General features: G+C 34.4%; 3 protein-coding genes across 11 annotated transcripts in view; all 3 read left to right on the top strand.

Moving 5' to 3' along the window:
• Nucleotides 1-253: 253 nt before the first annotated feature.
• Nucleotides 254-5,087, top strand: LOC128881083 (uncharacterized). Of its 3 annotated transcripts, none has more exons than XM_054131784.1 (4): nt 254-377; nt 550-2,737; nt 3,049-3,250; nt 3,326-5,087. In XM_054131784.1, exons 2-4 carry the CDS (start codon nt 665-667, stop codon nt 3,601-3,603), a joined length of 2,553 nt encoding a protein of 850 aa, XP_053987759.1. In that variant the 5' UTR covers nt 254-377; nt 550-664; the 3' UTR covers nt 3,604-5,087. The 3 variants fall into 3 exon arrangements, with proteins under 3 accessions (XP_053987759.1, XP_053987758.1, XP_053987760.1); XM_054131783.1 differs by having other exon boundaries at nt 310-437; XM_054131785.1 differs by having other exon boundaries at nt 323-425.
• A 469-nt stretch (nt 5,088-5,556) lies between these two features.
• LOC128881087 (DNA-binding protein Ets97D) lies at nt 5,557-8,852 on the top strand. Its single transcript, XM_054131788.1, has 7 exons — nt 5,557-5,938; nt 6,156-6,453; nt 6,629-6,776; nt 6,855-6,931; nt 7,004-7,238; nt 7,494-8,607; nt 8,712-8,852. Exons 1-6 carry the CDS (start codon nt 5,901-5,903, stop codon nt 8,009-8,011), a joined length of 1,314 nt encoding a protein of 437 aa, XP_053987763.1. The 5' UTR covers nt 5,557-5,900; the 3' UTR covers nt 8,012-8,607; nt 8,712-8,852.
• A 776-nt stretch (nt 8,853-9,628) lies between these two features.
• Nucleotides 9,629-24,437, top strand: part of LOC128881082 (ubiquitin carboxyl-terminal hydrolase 2-like) — a 34,800-nt gene continuing 19,991 nt past the window's right edge. For 3 of the 7 annotated variants that reach the window (XR_008457984.1, XR_008457983.1, XR_008457985.1), the window contains exons 1-6: nt 9,629-10,030; nt 10,215-10,277; nt 10,572-11,130; nt 11,213-14,371; nt 14,451-14,616; nt 14,831-15,799. The gene's annotated coding sequence lies outside the window, so the exon portion shown is untranslated. Of the gene's footprint in view, nt 10,031-10,214; nt 10,278-10,571; nt 11,131-11,212; nt 14,372-14,450; nt 14,617-14,830; nt 15,800-24,437 lie in introns of those variants that run through there. The other 4 variants (XM_054131780.1, XM_054131779.1, XM_054131781.1 and 1 more) reach the window with 2 other exon arrangements.

Consider the following 24,437-nt stretch of genomic DNA (forward strand, 5'->3'; position numbering starts at 1 on the left):
AACGTACGTAATTTACACATGAAATTCGAGATTCCAATAACATTTGTCTTTCACAAACTCATAAAACCATGTATTTAATCAAAGTAACGATTTTTCAAATTCTCATTGTAACAAGTACTTATTACGCTACTTTCTTTTTCATGATTTATCGGAAAATAATCAGTTCCACTTTCCTTTCAGGTTTATTCCCTATTTAAAACGTTATTCTTGAAAATTGAAAAATTTCGCTATCATAAGTTTGGCTACCGTGATCGTAGAAAATAGGTCAAAATATCACACTCCCCGGGACATCGTGGTCGAAACAAAGTTTTCATGGCCCAAAATAGGGGGCAGTGAGTGTTACGCATAGGGATGTCCCGATTTGTGAAAGGAACGCGGTAATTCCTCTTTTGTTCGCAAACATATTTACACACGCTTAGTTTTGAGTATGTGTAGAGGTTTGTTACTTTAAAAATCTTGTTCGTTTTGCGTGAACACAGTGATTTGCACGAGTTTGATATGCATTCACGAGAAACACAACCTAATGACGCGTTATTTACCTGGTTACAGGTTACCTGCAGCATGTTTCATCGCGTCATGAAATCGTGAATCGTATGAATTCCTTTGCGTTCTGTGAATCCCGTTATTTATTTATTTCGAGATTTTGTCGAAAGGTTATATATAAATGGAGTCGATGTCTCCGCCTCCAGCCAAGAAAATTCGTAGTATAAACGACATAAAAATCATCGAGTGCAGGCGGGAATTTGATTTGCCAGTACAATTCCCGAGTCGAGTGCGTATAGCGAAGAGCAGCGATGCAGTCAAAATAAAGAATGGAGCAACTCCTCATGTTTTAAATTTTGGAGCGGTTAAGAATTTGAAGGATTCGACGAATACCGAGACATCTGTATCAGAGAATGTTAAGAAACTGAGAATAAAGTCGCAGGATGGCAAAGATCTTGGGGAGATTCAGGTGAAGTTTTTATCCCATGATTTGAGCACTTCACTTAACTCCAAGATCATTACTTTAACTAAATCGAAACAGGCTCCAAAGCTAAATACGACAAACCAGCCTGTAAACTTTTTGGCCATACCTATAAAAAAGACAGGTACACTACCAATGGAAACTCAGAAACCGATTGCACCTAATAAAATATTTCTTACTTTCAACCAGAAGTCTAATGTGGAAGGTATCAATCAGAAATTGATCCACAAGCCATTGATTGTGACTAAATCTTTGAATAACATTAAACAAAACGACTGTGTACACAATAAAAAGCAGTTGCTAATAAGCACGAATAGTCATAACATTGTGCATAATATCCAATCAACAAACAGTGTGATTCCAAAATTTGTAAAAATACAAACATATAAAACCTTGACACCGGTAAATACACAAACGAATGAGACTATATTAATAAAACAAAGTAATCTAAACGGTACAGAAAAGCCTGTATCAAAAGGAAATGCTCCAGAAATTAGTACCGGAACAAATACATCAAATGTTAATAAATCTTCAGAATCTATGCAACATTGGCAGTTAGCAAAATCGAAGTTTCCATTGGTGCAATGTGAGAAGCTACCGATATCGAAGAATAAAATAAACATTAACGAACTTAGTAATTTTTTTTCAAAAATAGATGATAGTAAACTAAATTCCTTTTGTACAGATAAGAAGGTGGGAGAAGAAAAAAGTAGAAATAATAAAAATGCGTATAATATAAAAAGTTCCAACAATGCGGTTCGTAATGTAAGTACTCAGGAAAATCCAATAAATTCTGAAACACAGAAAAAATGCAATGGAATTGTACAAAATATTCATCAAAATAAAATAATTCTAAAACACGACAGTGTCATTACACCTGATGATCAAAATTCAATTATTAAAAAAGATTCTAATAATGCTAAAGAAAAAGATCATACATTGTCACCTCTCATTAGCAAAAACGTACACGATACTCAAAACGTAGTTCACAATGTAAATAATAGTCCAACTTCTTGCTTAATTGGAGAAGTATGTAATGACAATAATGTACAGAGTACAGATTCAAATTCTGAAAACATTAGCATCACATGTAATACTAAAGATGCAGAGAATAATGTATCCAAAGAAGAAAAATATAATATAATTAAGGAAGCATTGACTAGCGTGAAGGACAAAAAACTTCGGTCTAAAGCTTTACAAGCGCTTGCGGACTGTGGAATAGGTATAGCGAAACATGTGCCGATTACTCCACCTGAAAATTTAAAAACAGTTCACGATTCTTTGACTCAAACCGACGTATTTGGACTCTTCGATATAGACAGTTTCGTATTAGTGAAAAAAGAAACGCCTACTTTGGAAAGAATAAAACAAATTGAGCACTCGACTATCAATACTGCAAATAAATTGAATGTACAGGTAGAGCCAAACACTAGATACACTAATTATATCGACACCGATTATTTCCTCCCAAGTCTGAGTACAGTACCTTCTTTGGAAGATTTTAACGATATAGACAACTTCATAGATCAGTATTCAAATGAAAATGCAAATACCAAGAAGGTGAAACAAATATTGTCGACACCTCATTCATTGTACAAAAAAGTTGAGAGTCAATTACGAAGAGACTTTGAAGCCATGCTACAATGGGATGATAATGGTATGCTGAATATACATAGGGCAGTTATTGATAACAATGTACGCGAAGTACAAAGACTATTGCTAGTATTAAAGGCATCTAAAATAACTGTCGACGCGTTAACGGCTGATCGTATGGTAAATTTATACTTTCATTAATATATAGTAATTATTTTACTTAATAACATGAAATTTCTGCCAATATAGTAGATAAAGTAATAACTTTTTATGGTTGTAAAAGTAATACCTTTTTTTCATCAACATTTTCTTGTACAGTTTATTACATGTTTGTTTTAGTTATATTAAATTTCGAATAATTGTCCTAAGGATTGAGATTCTTTATTGTATCAACTGAAATTATATATTTTCGAGTTACATATACTATAAATATAATATAAATATAAAAAGAAAGGAATAGAATTATGAAAAAGGATCTAATTTGTTTCCAGTCATCTTTGGAGTTAGCAATCAAATCGAATGCGTCTAGAGACATAGTGCAACTGTTATTAGAAGCTGGAGCACAACCAGTGTCATCGGAACTTATACATGATTCTGCAGTAATTTTAGCTAGTAAATTGTCCTCTCCGTTATTGCAAGATCTTCTGAAATATGTTACAGACTGTAGTCTACTTAATCGAGTGGATTCTGCAGGTAAGTATTCAAAATTGTGATAAAAATTCTTTGAAATCTATAGACACATAGGTAAATGTTCAAATTTATATTTAGGATTTGCTCCGCTACACTACTGTGCATTATATGGCAACTTGAAAGGAGTTAACGCTTTGGTAGAAGCTGGAGCTGATGTAAATTTGAAGGATAATCGTTCAGGAAGAACTCCATTTTTCCATGCTTTTGAACATAATAGCATATCAATTGCGAAGAAACTGTTGGAATATGGCGCCATTGCAAACATACAGAACTATGCAGGACAATCTGTTTTAAATTTTGCGGATGAAGCCAAGTGTCTTTCTTTGAAAGCTGCATTGAAAAAAGTGATAATTTAAGTTCGTTTGTAAGGTAATAGTTACATTAATGTTATTACTGTAGGTAAGAACAGATTATTTACACTAAAAAACATCACAACAACTAGTCTCGTATACTAAATCCGTAGCATCAAGAAATCGCCTCTTTCTATATATCTAAGAAAAATCGAGGATTGAAAATTAGGAAAACATTTGTTATGATTGGCATTTGAAATACGTAAGAATTAATGCCAATTACCATAACAAATTTTTTTTGTACATACTAACCAATAATGATACTGTACATATAATCAAATAGAAATATTTTTACTTAGATAAAAGAAATTTATCGCTTCGTAACGAAGACGATTCATTCCCGTTGTCTTTGGAGTACTCTACATATAATTTATTGTCAACATAAATGACTGGAGTGAATCATTTTTTTTATAATATTTTGTTTGACTTTACGATTACGTTTTGACGTTTTTACTCAGGATCGTGACAAAACAAAAGAGGCAAACACGTGTACTTGAAAGCCAATTTACGATTTAAAGTAAAAAAAATGTATACGAACTACTTAAACATATTACGATTAGAATGGTCACAATGAAACTATTTATAGCTACATTTTTATCTCAATAATTGATATTGAAAAATTAGTTAGTTTCTCGTAACTTAAAACTTGAATTTTAATAAACAAGTAAAGTAGATCTTACACTAAATTTGTTTATTGAAACAGGCTACATGAATAATTTATTTGTTTTTAACAAGGACGATGGCCTGTTTATGAAATATCTATTTATATCGTTGTTAAAAAATGTCATTAATCAAATTACTACTAATTCAAACTTTGAGTTTCACAAATTTCCGTCCTTCTATTTTTGTTTTATTATGTTTACACATGCAGATATCGCGAAAATGGCTTCATCTGCTTCATTTTTTAAAAAATTCAAAAACAAAAACTTTCATTTTATAATAATACGAAACATTCGTATTTATGTATTCTATTACATATTAGAATGTCATATTCCACTATTACTCCAAAGTACTTAATCACGGTCCTATTTTGGAGATATTATTTACGATTGCGAAAGTTTCATTGACATTTAGTTTGTATTATTGTAACCCTAATTTTGTAACAATTCAATTTAATGAAATTGACCTCACTTTACGAGGAGTGTGATAATTGTAACATAAAGTGGAATTGTAAAATTACCGAGAAAATTGTGGCGACTTTTTCAATTTTTCGTTACATACTCGAAATTTAATCAAGTGAATAGAATAACTCGACACTTGTAAAAATTGTACGCAATTGAAAATTTATTATTGTCTACGTTGTATTAAGAAATACGGTCCACCAATGTTGGTCTCGAATTGTGAAATCCAATAAAAATTGTAAATTGCATACGTAATCCACGTGCACGATTAAGTGACAACTATTTAATATGTTAACTTTATTGTATTGTTAATTTCGCTCTTGTTATATATAGCAATACATACATTTAAATAAATATATTGCATAATAATGTTCTAAGTATCTTAAACTTCTTCCCTAGAATAAAGCAATTCAAATCGAAAATTCATTTCTCATTAAAAGTAACTTTGATAACTTTGATTTCTACAATTATTAGTCGCACAATAGCTTTCTTTTTAAAATTTAATTAGAAAGATAAATGTTTTACTACCAGTTTTTGTTATGGTTTGGAAATTATTTGTATGTTATAACAAACTACTTGGAAAAAATTGCTTCGTGAATTATTATGATTCAATTCCCGCGCTTTACATTGGTTCGCTAGTATCGTTCTTTCTTCTTTTTCCTACTAGCCAATAAAAAATAATGCGGACACTCATTTTTAAATTTGCTTAAAACTGGCCCTAAGAATCAATTCAATCAAAAATCCCCCCAGAAACATTGATTTTCGCGAAAATGATTGAAAAATTGAATATCCGTAAATGGCGTAAATTATTGTGTAAATGTAGTTCTAGATTTAGCCACTGCGCTAGTGTAAATTGTACTTATCTAGCGATCAAAAAGTATATTTTAAAATTTAACTCAATTATTTAGCGTATAAATGCTTTGAGCTAATTTGAATTGAGAACTTCAATTGAACATAACGAATTTTTCGTTTGCAAATGGTAAATACATCTTGCGCATTAAGAGGTGATAAACATTCTTTGTTCAGTGGTTGGTGCATCTATGCATACTGAAGTTTCTGATTATGCTCCAATTACAAAATGTCCGTGAATTTATGAGATGAGCGTTCGTATTTTTGTAAAGGTTAAAGTTGGTTAATTGATTATTGGGGCTACCGACAATTTGACAATTACGCCGAATTCTCATGGATCTGGGAGGCAGACGGAAAAGTTCAGACAAAAGGTTGGTATTTTCGAAATATTCGTTAAAGTCGTGGATACATATTACTTATTTTCGTTTCAGTCAGCAAAATATTGTTTGTAATATCTTTTTCCCACAAACAAGCTTCATATAATTTGTAGGCAAATTCTAAATAGTTATGGATAATACGTATTCTTTTTAATTAATTCTATGATTTATGATATCATACGTAAGAAATAACTTTTTGTTTATCTTCCAGTTTTGACACAGATGATGATTCTGATTATGCTATGATAAAACGCATTAAAATGGAACCCGATGGAATGCTGTCACAAGAAGATGACATAATGGCTCAGCTGCAACAAGAGAGTTCGGATCTAGAAGTAGAGCCAAGTTTTGCATTGGAAGGTACCACGAATGGAGAGGATTGCAACGAGGGTGTTCTAATGCAACATATGGATATACGAGAGCCTCTGTCTACCTTAAGAAATTTATTAGAGCAAAGACTTGGAGTTGAATTAACAGATTATTCCTTTTGGCTACAAGATGCACAGATGGTAAACCAATGTGACTGTATATGAACAGGGATGGGCAAAATATATTTCATAAATGATCACAAAATAGGGTTATATATTAGATTGGCCAAAATGTTTGTTTGTTACAAAATCATTTGAATGTGTTCATCCCTGATAACGAGTAACAATATTCTTCTATTTATAAACATTTTCTCAGTTAGAAAGTCACAAAAATTTGGTCGACCAGTGTGTACAAGGAGAGGGCCTGGTTCAAGTGAATGTTCAAATAAAAGCAACACAAAGACGTATTAATATAGTGGATGTTCTAAAACCTGCAGAAGATTACATAGAAGTGGCAGAAAACAGTAATACATGCTTATATATATATTTCATTATCTCATGTCTTTTGAACTTTTTTTAAATATGTACTTTTTCTTCTTTAGCATCTACACAAACTAATGAAGACAATAAACGAAATGTTATAAGGTGGATGGTTGATCCACAGTATAAAAAGGAACAGGTACAATTTTTGAACAGCACATTCAATATTAATATGTATGTGTGAGATGCTCATGTACATGCATTTTGCCAGGAAAGGTTAAAAATTCCAGCTGATCCTAAGGAATGGACACAGACCCATGTAAAACATTGGCTTCAATGGGCTGTTAGACAATTCAACTTGGCGTCTGTAAGATTAGCCGACTGGAACATCACCGGTCAACAATTGTGTAATCTCACCCTTGAAGAATTTCAGGCTAAAGTGCCTCTTGATCCAGGAGAGGTGTTTTGGACTCATTTAGAATTACTTCGAAAATGTAAATTCGTTGGTATGTACTTGTTTGTTACAGAAATGATGCTGAACGTTTTTCTTTTTTGCACATTACACAACAAATTTCTTTAAGTTCACGATTTTCAATTTTACTTCTTGCGGGGTAAAACTATTGGTAGAAATGTCAATATTGAAAAGTAACTCTTTGCAGTCCAAATTGTCCGATTTCAGTACATTTTACAAGTTACAGCTTCATACATTTTAGTATAACCAATTAATTAACGTCATACGGGATTTCATTTTGTCTTTTCAGCCGTTGTACAAAAAGATCCTCCAGCATCACCTACTGAGAACAACGTAGACAAGACCAACAAAGTTCGAAATCAAAAAGCTACGAAAACAAGACCAGTAGTGAATCAACAAGCACGAGTAGTCAGCGTTCCTCTCGAAAACATTGACACCACACCGATCACGATAGCGACTTCCAGCCGTACGGTTAACAGCGGTCAAATACAATTGTGGCAATTTTTGTTAGACTTGTTAACCGACCGTGAGCACAGAGGTGCTATTCAGTGGGTGGGAGCAGAGGGAGAATTCAAATTGAATCAACCGGAGGCGGTTGCGCAACTTTGGGGAGCCCGTAAAAACAAACCGTCGATGAATTACGAAAAATTGAGTCGCGCGTTGCGTTATTATTACGACGGAGATATGATCTCCAAGGTACATGGGAAACGATTTGTTTATAAATTCGTATGTGATCTTAAACAGGTTCTGGGTTATTCGGCCGCTGAATTGAGTCGACTGGTGGAAGAGGGTAGAACGTACTTTTGATGTAATGCCATTCTTTTATCGTTATAACGATCTTTGTCATACTTCCGAAGTATTTTTCATTAACATTTATCGGATACATAACAGAGAAACAAAGTATCTATTATTGTTGAGACAATCTAATGTACATCGAAATACAGAAACTAATACAAAAAATGTCTAGTTAAAAAAACATTATGTAAATACATTGTCGTTTTAAAGGTAGCATTGTACACCCCAGAACGGTATACGCGGGCTCTAATTGGTCGGCGTTTTTTGTTAATATCTGCTTAACGAAACCTCGGACATTTTCGTTAAGGAAAGTGTTGTTTCAAATCACCTCTCGAACCATCCCTTTCAAGGTGTTGCAACATTTTTTGGACACCTTTATAGTCAAAGGGTGTGCCCAAAGTTTCAACTGTGTTTGCTTTATTACCCTGTATATTTATGTTCAATAATCCATCTACATATTATTATGTCTATGGTGAGTTTCTAACCTAAACGTATCCTTAAGGCCTTAACTGTCCAATTGGCCGCTGTACTTTAAATGTTGATTAAATCGAAGCGATGATCTTGAACAGGAATTTATTTTCCATTAAACGATTACTACAAAATGTCAGGTGAGTAACAGAAGTGTTGCTTAAAGAATTTCATTTTTCCAATTGTTGCTCTTACGTCGTTTCGAAATAAACAAACGAGGAACGTTGGTGAATTTAATTGTTAGATGTGAAAATTACCGCACGCTTCGCAATAAATTAACAAAGCGAAGTTCACTTTAAGGATAAGTAAAATTATTTAAAGGCATTTCCATTGCTCGTACGCGAGGAATAAAGCAGCATACGAGGGTTCTGGCAAATCAACGGTCAACATCATTAACGTCAATGATCGTACAAATATTTTGATAGACAAATGTACACCGGTACACGATGATTTTCTACTAAGTTTGTATAAATACTATTACGAAAATATTTGTTATCTACTGTGATGGTTTTTTTTAGTTAGGATTCTTCTTTAACGATGGAACAGCAATGATGGGCCCACTTGTGATTTTTCCAAAAACTATTCTGTGTTGGAATGTTTCATCTGGAAATGATATAAACGAGGAGAGCTTGTCTTTATTTACTGCTTTAGAACCAAAGCCAGATGTAGTAGTCATAGGGCTTGAAACTCAATACGAGTACAGTAAAATTGTTAAAATGAAAGAAGTGTTACACGACAAGCAAATCAATGTTGAAGTACTTCCTACAGATATTGCATGTGGTATCTATAATTTTTTATCTAATGAAGGCAGATACGTTGGGGCAGCTCTGGTACCTCCATTGAGATCAGAAAATCCAATACTCAAAAGATTGAAATCTAATATGAGTATCATCCAAAAACAGAAACTAATAGAATTTTAATAATTGAATGTAAATATTGTACTGACATGTAAAATAAAAATTTATGTGTAAGGTTATATTAATATTGTTAAAATTTGTATAATAAAAATATAGTGATAGGTTGAATATAAAGTGATATATAATTTTATAAAATAAGACAACTGCTTAATTGCATGCATAGAGTTGAAATTTACAGCACAGACAACAAAAGGATTAATGCTATACCAACTTAAAATTAAAAGAATGTGTTGTTTGATTATTTTTTATCTTTTTGTCATTTTATTGATTTCATTTTTAATAATAGTATTGGTTATTAAAAAAAGCTAGACACATGAATACGTATTCTTAAATATGTATAAATAACATAAAAGTAACCTTTATAGTTATAAATTTTATAAACTTTAAATGTGAGATCAATGAGCGACCACTTTGCATGCTGCGTAAGTGCAAATGTGTTTAAAAAATTTCATACATATGTGTGCCGAATGGCGGAATACGCAAGCGCACTATGCACATATAGCACATGGTGCTGGGCAGTATTAAGTTAACATAACTAAACATAACCTGGATACAATAAACCTGACGGTGTCTGACGATAAATTAACCATTCATAAATGTGATAAGTTTTCTGGAAATAGATAATCTTTTTAAAGAAATTGCTAAGGTAAGTTACGAGTAAACTAAAAATATTGCGATTAAATTCGTTAAAATATAAAAATTCAATATAACGTCATATACAACGATAACTATTTTTGATAATATTATATTTGTACTCTCGTGTTTAATAAATTTTATAATCTTATGGCATACGGAAATGTTTGTATTGATTGTAGTTTACATTTTCATAGATGACGTTGAAAAATTTTCCAAGAGGTGGAAAGAAACTTAAAGAGAAGAAGACTTCAGATACGGTAAACATATTGTTCTGTTTTCATTTTAAAATTAATCTTTGATTAAGTTCAAATAGAAAAGTAGTTTCTATTTTAACTTCTAGTTGAACTAGATACTTAGAGCGCAAAACCATTGAGTCATTGATTTTGTTGAAACTTTGTATATTAGACTTTTATTAACAGTATATCAGAGCTTAATTTTGGAATAGGCCTCGTATGTTAACCCTTTCCACTCCAGGCTTTTTTGTCTGGTATCTACCAGCAAGTTGAAATGCTTTCTTAGCTAATTTGTAAATTATTTGTAAATTATTTTAGCTATTTCAAAAGTATGAAAAAGTTAAAAAAAAGAATCGTGAGAAGGAGAAGACAACAAAGAAGAACGAAGAAGAAGAGAACTTTGTTGCTAACACTGCAGAACGATTGACGTATGCAACGATATCCGAGGGTTTGGTAGTACTGGGATGTATTTTTGAAGTAACGGAATACGATTTGATAGTATCATTGCCAGGTGGTATAGTAGGTCGCGTTCAAGTTACGGATATTAGCGACTCGTACACAAATTTGTTACAAAGCATAATCAAATCTGAAAATGATCAGCCAAATGAATTTAAACCATTACCTGAACTGTATTCTCGCGGAGATTATGTTGTATGTTACGTAAAGACTATACAACATCAAGAACAGTGGCAAATTGTATTATCCCTTGATCCTCGACTAATAAATCAAAATGTGAATATCAATTGTTTGGAAAGTGGCTCAAAAATAATATGTACTGTTAGTAGTATAGAGGATCATGGATACATTGTAGATTTAGGGTTAACAAATGTAAGAGCATTCATACCCACCAAAGATATCAATAATAAAAAATGCTTAGGTGAGCAAAGTTTAAAATGTGTTTGTACTTTGGAAAACTAGTAATTAGTTTTGGCAGTATTTAATTTGCAAATATTATTTAGGTCTAGGTAAGCAGCTTCTATGTCACGTAAAGGAAATCAAAAGAAGCGAAAACACATCGATCATGAAATTGTCTACAAAATCAGGGTTAGTTACAGCTGTGAATGACATTGAAATCAAGTCATTGGATAATTTGATGCCAGGAATTAAATTTGATCTGTGTATAAAGAAGGTCCTCATGAATGGTTTATATGTTTCATTTGGTGAAAATAATATAGGCTATGTAAATCAAGTTTACTTAAACGATCCTTTGTCTAAATATTCAAAGGGAATGGAAGTTACTGGGACGTTACTGTATATTTTACCAACTGTGAAATTTGGATATTTCAGTTTAACAATAGGTAAACCTAAGGATAATACTGTTAAACCAGGAGATATTATAGAAGAAGCTATTGCCTTGTTTAGAGAATCTGGCGGAGTTGTGTTGCAGTTAAATAAGAGTGGAACACGGGGATTTCTTCCTTTGAAAAGAACAAACGTTGATTTTGATAGAATTATTAAGAAGTTCGAACCTGGTACCAAACATAAATGTAGAGTGTTATCTTATTGTTGGATGGACGCTACCTACGTCTGTACAATGGAAAAATCATTAATGGAACAGAGATATTTCTCGCTTTCTGACTTCAGACCAGGTGACATAGCGAATGTAAAAATTACAAATATCAACGTAGAAAACGGTTTTATCAATGTACAGGCTGGAAAGATTAAGGGACATGTTACATCGGAGCACGTATCTGACGTGGGTATAAGTGCCCTAAAGAAATTGAAAGTTGATAAGGAAGTCGAAGCAAAAGTTTTAGCTGTCAATAATGCACAAAATAAAGTGTATTTCACTTTGAAGAAGTCATTAATCAAGAGTGATTTACCCGTTCTTAGCGATATACGACAAGCGAAATGTGGATCAACGCATCATGGTACCATCATTCAAATAAAACAGAATGGGTTGTTACTAAAGTTTTTTGGTGATGTCAAAGGCTGGCTTCCGCGTACCGCGTCAGCTGTAAATTGGAATTATTCCATTGGACAAACAGTTTTGGTAAAGATTGAATCGGTGGATCAAAAATCGAGGAAGATGATGCTAAGTATACCTACTAAAGAAACGAAGGCAAAAGAAAACGCATTTGTTATTGGAGAACGCGTAGAAGGAACAATTACAGAATCATCTACTCAAGGTGTGCACTTGAGAATCAGTAAAGATGATGGACAGATTGTTAGTACTGGGTTTTTACCAGCAGGTCATATGTCTCCTTGTATGGAAACTGCTGTTTTATTAGCATCGAAATGTATTCCTGGCGATACTCTAACTGCTCTGGTGTTTGCTACGATACCAAGCTTAATTCTGACTAGAACATTTTTGCCTGAAGAAAAATATAGGAATTTCGAACAACTAAAAATAGGCAATTGTATACCTTGTTCAATTAGAGACATCGAACCAACTGGCGTGAGAGTTATTTTACCAATTGCAGGCTGCGCTCCATTCGGATATGTCTCTTACAGTAATGTCAGTCATTTTAATTTATTGTACAGACATCAAATTTTATTTGCAAAAATTATCTCTATTAACAAAAAAGAGAAGCAATTAGGTTTAACACTCGCGCTAAAGAAAATTTACGATGGAGTACCCGATTCTAACAGTAGAATGATGGCAGCAGTGGATACTTTGAGCTTGCACTTCAATAAATTAGCAGAACTATCGAAAAACTCGTTTTACGAGAGTAAGCCAATTTCTTCGGTTACGTTAGGACAAAGACTTACTGGAAAAGTCGAAAAAATTACATCGGACGGACTTGTGATTCAATTAAAAAATAATTTGTTAGGTATAGTAAACAAGAATCATTACTCGGGAAGTTTTACTGTTGGAGATACAGTTTCTGGAACAATCATGTGGAAGAATTATGTCCACGAACTCGTTGAAATGACCATGTTACCTACGATAATGAAAAGTATAAGCGGGAAGCAGAACAAGCAATTGCAGCTTCCAGCGGGAAAAGTAATACGAGGTACAATTTTAATGGTGACAAACTGGTTTATTTTAATTGTCTTGAAAGGCCATGGTAAAGGCTCTTTGGCAGCAATGCCAGTTCGACGTCACATGAACGATATACAGCCAGATTTATCACCCTTTATCGTTCATTCAAAAATTAGATGTTACATTATATTGAATGCCAACGAATCGGATATTATGCCTATCTGTATGGTGAAATCTGCGTTTGAATCAAAGTATGACACGGTAACAAAACCAAGTAAGAACATTTTGAAGAGAAAGGGGACACTTGAGAAAAATGATCAGATGCTCGCTAAAAAGGTAAAGACAGAGAAGGTTGAGACAGAAAACGCTATTGACTGCGATGAAATTTCGAACGAAATAAAAGCGAAACAGAAAAAGGGAACAAAAATGACGAAGATTAAAGAGGAGGATGTGGAATTAATTGAAAATAATGTGGAGAGTCTAAACGATAATGCAAATGAGGAAAAGCCAAGAATACCGGAGTGTGGATTCTTTTGGGATGACAAGCCTAATTTAGATCTCCTTAAGAATAAAGACTCGTCTAGCGACAGCGAAGATGAAACAGAACAACCAAAGCAGAAGAAGAAAAAATTGAGCGCGGCTGAACGTCGGGAACAAGAGAGACAAAAGGAACGTGAAATTCGTCAAAGAGAAGAGGCCTTAGCCAGTAATCAATTGCCAAATTCTGTTGATCAATTCGATAGATTAGTTTTGGCAAGTCCGGATAGTTCGATAATTTGGTTACAGTACATGGCGTACCATCTGCAAACGGCAGAAATTGAGAAGGCAAGGGCAGTCGCAAGAAGAGCCACTAAAACGATTAATTTTAGAGAAGAGAATGAGAGATTAAACGTGTGGAATGCCTGGTTAAATTTTGAATCGAAATTCGGAACACCAGAATCTTTAAATGATGTTTTCCAAGAGGCTGTGAGAACCAATGATTCGTTGAAGATATATACTCACATGTTAACTGTACATATCGAGGCTGGTAGACAAATCGAATTAGAAAAGATAATCAGCACCATGCTGGGAAAATTCAAGCAGAATCCTCAAGTGTGGATCGAGTGCGGCACAGGATTATTAAAAATGGGTTTGAAAGATAAATCTAGACACACCATGCAAAGAGCTTTACAATCTTTACCAGCATCCGAGCGTACGTATACGTTAATGATAAATGCGTTAAGGTAAAATAAATATATAATAATAATACTAACATAAATTGTTGCACGCAGATGTTAACTTGATGGCAAAGTTCGCAATTTTGGAAAACAAGTTTGGAGACAAAGAAAGAGCGCAGACCTTATTCGAAGAAATTCTGTGTTCCTATCCTAAGCGTGTGGATATATGGTCATGTTACGTAGATTCTTTAATCAAATCTAATGATATTGATATCGCAAGGTAATCATTTTTCTACAAGTGTTTGTTGTATTGTTATTTTTATTGAAAGTTGCCTGAAGGGGGTTTTCTAGTCTACAGTACCCTCTTAATAAGAACTTTCTTATTTCATTACATAATTTATCATTTTGCTATTTTTGAGAGCTTACAGGCCTGTTTGAGAAAATCTGTAATAGAGTATTTATAGTATTTACATAAGGCTGTACTGTATTTACAGAAAAGTACTGGAGCGAGCAGTTGTTCAGACACTACCACCAAGAAAGATGAAGAGCATATTTAAAAAGTTCATTAGCTTTGAAGAACAACATGGTACCAGCGAAAATGTTGCTCGTGTTCAACAGATGGCTGTTGAATATGTAGAAAAACAATGTAACAAGGAATCTGGCGAAGCTAATGTGAATTAGAATCAAATGTTTTTTTATACATATTCTTGTAAACGGCACAACAGTTTTTATGGATAGATGAGAGAATCTATGAAATATTATAAATTATAGCAAATTTCAGTTACAAGATTAACATTGAAACAGAATTAAACATACAGAAATAAAGCATCTACCCATAACGAAATATTTTCTTTGTGCATTTTGAAAAAAAAAGATATGTATACCCTCCGATCGGAGGGTACCCCATTTTCATTTAAATTGAACAATTTTAAACTCGTCCCATAAGGGTCTGCGTTAAAATTACAAAATTTTTATATAATTTTTCATAAAACTGGGATAGTCAATTTAAATCGAAATAGGGTCCTATGATTTATATTTAATGAAAGAACAATCGAGTGAAGTTTTATTAAAATCCTACATCCACGGAACAACTACCGCAATTGTAAAACAGTCAGTGTTGGCTATCAGGTAGTTGAAATAACGCGCGTTACTGTAACGTGGCAGCACTGGTCTGTCCGTCGTTCCACCATAGTTGCACACTTCCACGCCACCCTAGGTAATCGAGACTCGAGAAATGTTCGTCTGGTCTTGTCTGCGCTAGCGCAGAATACAGCAGAATACGGTAGTCGGCGAAGCGATGACTGTCAACGCGGAAATCGGCAACCTTGTAATCGCCATATTGTTTGCACGCACGTTGCGTTAGCAAAGTCGTCAAAGTGGTGATAATCTCGTGGTGTTACAAGTGTTCGCGGCGCGGTGTTGTCCACCGGAGAAAAAAAGGAAGTGTGTCTGCCTGGAAATAGGTAAATAACTCGAGGCCACCGTCATCCAGTTTTTCTGGGGGAAAGGATAGATCGTACGGCTCGTTGCCACCGGATCATTATTTCGGCTCTAACGCGTGTAACGTGATCGACGTAAACGTGCAGTAAATCGATCGTATCCCTCGAGGTTCTCGTAGCGCATCGTTCGAGTCTCGACGAGACTCGACTGTCTCCTTACCTCAGGGCATGTCGGAAGTCCTGAATATTCGCCACGGTGACGTCACCAGAGATGGACAAAATTTCTTTCGAATAATGGATTACGAATAAAAACACTATACATGAATCGATTCGTTCCCGTTTACTCTATCGACCGAACCTTCGTGAAATGTCGTTTCGTGCTCTTAAAATTGTAATTTTTCATCGAACAAATAACGAATGGTAAGTTGTTTGTCTTTGATTCGTTCGAATATTTGTATCCGCGTAAGAATTTCGCCTATCTCTGGACGTCACCGATAGTTTCGACGGATGGTTCGCGTGTCCTACCTCCCTTATTCCGTCCCGTAACGAACCACCGTAAATTTCTCGCGTAGACGACCATACACGACGTGTTCCGTGTATACGGTACGATCAGCGAGCTGCGAACCAGTTCCTAACACCGACGTTTCGTGAAATCGTAGTCGTCGTAGCAGACTCCCCTCTCCCCGACCCTCCCTCCCCCTGCGACAATCTATCAAGTGAAACCAAGTTACTTCCTCTTTCAGAAGCATCGCGCTGTTGTGAGTATTTTCTCTTCATATTCATTTCCTCGTGAATGACGCTCGCTTCGTAAGCGAATCGCGACACTCGACGACGATGGCTTTCCTACGAGTTTTAAGTTTGGAACGCGAGAAATGCCAAAGGCCGTCCGAATCAAAGCGTTCTTCCCGTCTCTTTCGCTTCTTCCACTGTTCGCCTGCGCCTGTCTCCTTCTTTCTGGCCTCGTGAGCACGGGGTTAGGTTACGAATCGGAACAGCACGGTAAAAATATTCCAAGTATCGAGAAACGCTTTTCTGCGCGTTGAGTGTCCCGTGTATTCGGAAATAGGCAAAATTTGATTCGAATAATTGGCGACGAACAAGGTGTAACGCGGTGTTCTGGTTTATATTGGTTTATTCGAGTGAACGGTGTTATACAGTCTTTTTATTCGTTCGATGTGTTGAACGTAACTTACGGAAAGTGTGTCTGGTTTCTCCAAAAATGTGTAGTTACGCTCTAGTATGGGAACCGTATTGAAAATATTTAATTTCCTATGAATATTACAAAGAAAAATTCCCAAATCCTAACGCGAAAGAATTCGTTTCGCGACAAATTTTAGAATATTGTTATTTTTGAATAAAGTATCAACACTTTAACGCACGCTCACACATGTGCGTGATGTTACCGTTATTGAATAAAAATGCGACCGTTACAGTGTTAACATAGGACTTGGTATGTCCATAAATGTAGAATATCATTACAGAAAATATTTCATTGCTCGTGAATATCATTCCTAACCTCCGCCAAAAATATTTCACGAGCTTGTTCTTAAAACTCCGCAACAAAGATTTCATTTCACGCGAATCGCATTAGCGCAAATGTCCGTTTTCAAAATTCCGCAAAAGACATTTTCTCGACGATTTCTCGCGAATCTCATCTTCGAAGAAGGCGCTGAAATCAGAAACGAAGATTAGGAGTATATGTTCTATTAACGAATGTTTATCGTGATTACAATTTTAGGCCAAATTTGAAAATCACGAGTCGGTCTCGTTGTTGAATTTAGTGCGATTCAGCGTAGTGCAGTATCACCATAAAAACAATTTGTTCCATGATTGTGGGGTAGGTATTTATTTGAATGAAACTTTGCGAGTAGGTAGTTGACCGAAAAATAGAAATTAAAATTGCTTTCGATAGATGGCGAATACACGCTCGAAAGTTCTCGAAATTTCGAGCCTTTATGGTCCTGCGTCTGAAAATTTACCGAAATCAGAAAATCTGGGCTGCAAAGGGTTAACGATGAAAACCGTGTTTCGCAAATTTTTCAATACGCATCGTACGTTTCTTTCAGAAACTAACCTAGCGATTATGGCTGCTTTGCTTTCTAAATCTCACGGTTCGAGTTTCTCGGGACTCTGTACACTTGTTCTTCTATCTATTTTGTTAGAGTGTCTATAAAACAAAATCTGACTGTACGTCTATATTCGCAGAATCTTATGATTTGTAATTTTCGTTGCGCTCTTCGATTTAGGGAAGCTCGAGATATTGCAAAATATGAAAATCACGGTGTGCGATTCAAATTTTTTCTGATAGCAAAATGAGTTGAGTCCTTATCTCAATGATTTTTGAAATCTATGTTACGCGCGCCCTAAAATACCTTGCAAATACATAAGAAAATATTAATTGCAAACCTTCGAGAAGTTGAAATGGAAAATACATAGATTGTTTCCAATCTGTTATTCTTTTATAACTCCGTGAAAAATTGATGAAATGATTTGAAATTTGATAGTTATTACTTATGATATTAGGAACAAGCCCTACAAATTTCAAACTTTTATCTTAATTATTTCCTTGTGTATCAGTCCAGTGAACATGAAGCTATTATTTCTAATTGAAATATCTTTGTAATATTATTTTATATGTTTTAAATATGAACTCGTTTAATATTTTTTATAGATGTTAAAGGAGTATGGTTATTGTGCACATGTCCAACGTGTGAGTTTTATTCAAAGAAAGCAGAAATTAAACCAGAAATGTTAAATTATAAATACATATATACATATCAAACTTGCCCTAAGACTGAAACGAGTTTTAATAACATCTTGGACGTATCGAAACACTGTTATTAAGGTCGAAACTCCAGATAATTATTACTGTTTTATTGCTATGAAATTTATACATTATACATTACATACATTATATTAATGTTTTATTGCTGTGAAGTTTATATACTTCTGTGTATAATAGAGTTACTAAGAAGGAGAAATGTGAATTCTTCGATCGCTATTAAAAAATTCATCATCCAAATAATTTATACAGTGATAAAATAAAATTTGCTTGTTTCGTTGAGAGTCGTACGATTAAGACAATTAAAAATTTAACTTCGTTAGACATTGAACGCCCTATCTTTTTCAGTAACAATTTGCGAACCTAAATAATTGTTAGGAAGAGAAAAATAAGTTGTAGTCTGTTTATTAGGTTGTCCCAAAAGTTTCTTTCGCTTTATTAATAAGTAATACATGGACAACAGTTTATGTTTTATGTTACATTACTGAATTGTGCACGATTCATTTTGCTCCATTCCTGTTACAACATGAATATATATGAAATTAGATTAGATAAATAAGATTAGAAAAATAAGTTGTAGTCTGTTTATTAGGTTGTCCCAAAAGTTTCTTTCGCTTTATTAATAAGTAATACGTGCAAAAATAGTTTATGTTTTATGTTACATTACTGAATTGTGCACGATTCATTTTGCTCCATTCCTGTTACAACATGAATATACATGAAATTATATGAAATTATATGAAATTAGTCTATTTATATAAACACGACCACATCAAATAATTGAGTGCAACTCGCGAAAGAAACTTTCGGGACAACCTAATACTTAAAAATTGGATCGATGGTTCACAAATTATTACCGAAGAGACTTTATCGTAAGAAACGAATCGTATCGAAACGTTAAACCTGTAATGAAATTGAACATTTTCTTGCGCTGATCATTTCTTTTATCCAATTTCATTTCGACTGTAACAACTGTACTGTTTATACGTCCCAACAGTAAACACACAGTGCGACTCTCGTTACGCGTCCTTCTCTTGCCCTTTGGGCTTTACTTTATTTTCACAGTTGCTTCTAGCAAGCATGGCCACGCTCGCTATATGTATATCTGTCTCGCGAGACCGGATCGAATTACGGTTTTCGTATGTTGGGAGAGGCCACTTCTTTCCAGAAAGGAAAGAAGCATCGTCTTAAAATTAGCCAACAACCAGCGACGTTATCTTACGTAATACGATACAATAGACGCGGGAGAGGTGACTTCCAAAGTGATTCGCCTGCATATACATAAGCGAATTCGAATCGATTTTATTAATCGCGTTACGACGGTAGTCGCACGTGAAAAGGAACTCGTTGAAACTGAAAACCTCGATGGTACCCACCGTGCACGTGTGCTGGTTAAGCTGCGTTCTCACGTGTGCTATGCGTGACGCAGGGCAACGCTGAAAGCGCAAAGAAACGTAGTTTACCCTTTCGCTCTCAAACTACTACTCACGGGAACCGAAAACGCTCGGCGTTGTACTCGAACTGTGGCACTTTGGTATATCAACTGTACAAAGTGTCCCAGTTATGACGAGTACCCTAAATATCTTCGTTGTTTTAGACGATATTGTAGACAAATTATTCCACGAAAAATTGTTCGGTTTCGAGGAGACAATATCACCATTTGCACGAAAAGTATCTCGATGTTGTATTTTTCGAAATTTCAAGGGCATCAGCGGTTTTTAAACGGAATGGAGTATTTTCGTTATTGTAGTATCGTGGCTGATAAAAAGACAAATTCAAACATGTATAATTGGTTGATCTCCAGATAACCTTGTGTGGAGTTATTCTTATAAAATCAATGAGATTTGTGATTAAAATATCTAATGTTTGATTTTCAGTTAAAAAATCTGAAAAATATCCAAAAAATTTGTCATCTGATATAGGAAAAATTAGGCAGAAATCTATTTTTGTTTCTTTGTCTTGCCACATTATTGAATTTGATTTAAGGGTACATTTGACTCTCTTATTTGGCTATATCCTTTCATTGATCATGGTAGTTTTTCTTTTACTTGAAAAATTGAAGTAATTGAAATATCTATACGGCCAGAAGAAAAGGCGAGGATTCGTACACTGATTGTGTTTATCAGATTGTAACAACGACAATGATAGATACTAAATAACGAAGACAGCAGGTGTGATACGATTGTTATTCATTTTAGATCGATCCCGTTGCATAATAATTTTCAATAACGAGAATGGCACAATTGTTACATACATAATTTCGTACGTATTGTACATCGCGCTGAAAATGCCGGTGATTGAACTCTTAACAGCGTCTTAGCATAACTAATTTTATGTAGTACGTAGCACATAATTTTATATATCAAGAAATATGAATTTTTAATTTTTTGAAATATTAAAATTCATTAACAAGAACTACTAATTCTATGAATTTTTATTACTAGACTGCTGATGTTTATGCGAAATAAAATTTTGCAAACGTACCGACAAAAACTGAACCTAAATAGGAATTTATTTTATTCTGCAAATAGTGTAACATGATGATAATATTATAATATGAATTTTACTTTCAATATTTTTAATACATTCCTTCGTACTGTATGCATTTTGTAGTTTCTTGCGCGTTCGAATTTCTTGCGAATGTATACAAACCCGCGGTCTACTTGTTACTTATGTCTCGATACTTATTCGATGATCTGTACACGTGGATTTCGCGAGAGCAGATTATGTGTTTGCGCAACGTGACGTGTTTTCACTTTTACATCTTCGTGACGCTACAACATTTCTCAGCAATTCAAATCAACACCCGCAGATGGTCGATGTTAATGTCGTGCTTCGGTAATTGAAAACGTTCATGCTAATAGCGTGACGCTATGCTGATACCTTTTGTTCTGTCTGATTCTCACCTCTCCCTACCATTGCGAATCGAATAAGTAATGTTGCTTATCGTCGAATCGGTGCTCTTCCTTCGAAGCAGTAGTCGGCAAACTTTTTCGAAACGTTGGAAGAATTTTTATGTATTTATCTTTATTTGAAATTGTGCACTTGACCGTATGTTTGGTGTATATAATACGTTATTGTACATACGTATATATAATACGTTTTTGGCTCGTTTATACATATAGTATTTATATGTTTCCACCTCCTGGGAGTGGGAGTGGGAATTATTTCAAAATCTTCAATGAAAAACCTTTTTCTCATGACAAATCTTGGTTCTCCATTAATTTGATATTATTGGTGTAATTTCTTTCACAAATGTCGATTTTGAAATAATTCCTTCTCCCACCTCCGGGAGGTGAGAAGTGAAGATCAATTATGGTGTTATTGAACAGCATTTTCAAAAATATCAAATACTTCTACTTTTATTTTTCTAATCTGATTTTCAATCGATCCTCAATTTTCAACAATTTTTGGGCCATTTTGATTGATGTCAATTACAGCGCCATCCGTAAACCAAAATACAAAAACTCGTAGGTCAAATTGGGGTACTTTGTTCTGGAGAATCCAAACCTGCATTAACCTCTATTTAAGTTTTTTTATCAGCCCCCATCCCGAAGGGAGTGACTGTTAGGTTCGAGTTTGGTATCATTGAATGTCTTCAGATGAATCGTCCGCCCTGTATATACAGAAATTTAGTACAATGTAAAAAATAGTAAACGATATTATTGTTGCTGCAACGTAACGTAAAATCGAGTGCTCGCTCGTCCTATTATGCGAAAATTCACTTCTCCAAACAATTTTCTCTCCCAATTAATTTACCAAAGAAGTTTCATTGTATCCCAATTATACATATCTATTTAGATACCTTACCCCAGAGGTCACGAGCCTATAGTTTGGAAGACACTAGCGATGCTCGGTTCATATTAGCAAACAGTGTTTCGAATAACAACAACAAAAAAATGTTTTATTACGTGTAATGACGAGTACTAGTCGCAACGGTTGAAAATGCGATCAAATGGGACGGTTAGCTCTTGGCCTCTCGGTTTGTAACGTGGAATTAGTTACATAATTTCAATTGTGCTCTTTATGTTATTACATAACCGTGTTATCGACTTCGCCTGCGAAACGTAACAGATGACCCGTAATGTCTTGGTGTAATTAGTCGCGAAGCTTCGCCACGCACGCCGCGTAATCTTCGCTGTCTTTATCGCACAGTAGCAACCAAAGAAACCACGGAGCAACTTTGTCGTGATAATTGCTGCGAGTTAGCGTACGAGAGAGACCACGCACTCCATAAATAGTGCGAAACGTTTTAGCAGTGGTGTTAGGATTGGCAACTTCGAAATTCATCGAATACGATACGTTCGCTGTCGACGGATCGAAGTTCATTTGAAATCGATACTTGGGGTCGATCTGTGTTAATTATTCTATTGTATTCAGAAAAACTGGTGCCGGTTGTTTTCGGGTCATCGGGGTAAAGCTTACGGTGATTGGCCGTTTGTAAGCAGGAGCCACGTGGAAATAATAAATGTTCGATTCTTCTTTACTAAATCTGAAAATAAAATCGGTGTTGGCATCTGAAAAAAGGTTTAATCGTTTTAAAATGAAGAAAATTTATTGAAAAGGAATCAAGGATTTAGAAGAAATATATATAAAAAAAAAAAATTATATAAATTATATATTTTACAAAAGACGAGGCATAGGATAAAATTGTTAAATAAAAATAGACACATTTCATTATCGAACACACGAATTTCCGAAGAAGTAACATTTGGTCCTTGGTACATAAAATTTATAAAAATAGTTTTAATAAAGTGCGCTCTATGCAGCTAATTGTAAAATCTGTTGATAAACCATGCTCGGTAATTTATATAGTATATCTTACTTGGTGACAAATCAATAACTGAGTCATTATCGAGTAGTAGCACGTTCTGTGAATTACTTTCTATCTTATATAATCTATATCTGGCTTATCACTTATCGGTACGTCTGACTAATTACGAGTGTACTTGTTTTTAATATTTTCCATCGGTTTAGATTATTGATTTTCCTGCGACTCGGAGATAAATCGAATACTTCGTTATTTTCAATGTCATCATTTGCCATAATATTATCTGGGGCACATGCTGTTGTCCATGTTACGCTGTTACGTTATCCGTGAAGTCCAAGACGAATACGTTTTCATATTGGTTTTGCGCGTCTGATTCCGGTGAAATCTGGGATGACTGCCAAACTTGGTGAAAAATTCCGCCAGGGTGCGTCTGCTTTCTTGACGCCGGGTATTTGGCAAGATCGTGGATTTCCCTGTTTAACGTTGCATGCGCAATCGTAGTATTTTTACGTCGTTTATTCCGAAAACAGAATCGATATTATAATACTAATAACCGAGGTGGGCAAAATTCGCATCTCGATACAAATTTTGAAATAACGAATAAAAGGCAGCTCCTTGGTTTGTTATTGGTGCGAGCGAATAAAAATAACGAATAAGTGATTATTCGAATAGAACAGCACGATTTCGATTACAAATATTAAATATTTCTTTCTTCTCTTTATCTTATCTTACATTATTAAAGAACAGAAATATTTGAAACGAAGTATCTCGATTTTTAGATGATAACCTTTTATATCTAATATTTTATAATGCTATCGTACCATTTAATACGTTGTTTTTTTTTTTTTTTAACATACTCGTAATGTTTAATGTTCCGTTTTTATTCGAAACATGTAGCACCTTTTAATACGTATTCATAAAATTAAAACGACATTTGTTGACGGACCTTGGGAAACTTGTTCGAATAATCTAGAATTTTTTTAATAAATAACAACTATTTTAATGTATCTCTCGAGCATGTTTAAACCGTACCAAAAATATTCTCAATGTTAAACGAAAATTAAATTATTTCTTCTCTGTTAAAATAAATCCCGACCGATATTTGGTAT

This window comes from Hylaeus volcanicus, chromosome 8, assembly GCF_026283585.1.
Source record: "Hylaeus volcanicus isolate JK05 chromosome 8, UHH_iyHylVolc1.0_haploid, whole genome shotgun sequence".
NCBI lineage: Eukaryota > Metazoa > Arthropoda > Insecta > Hymenoptera > Colletidae > Hylaeus > Hylaeus volcanicus.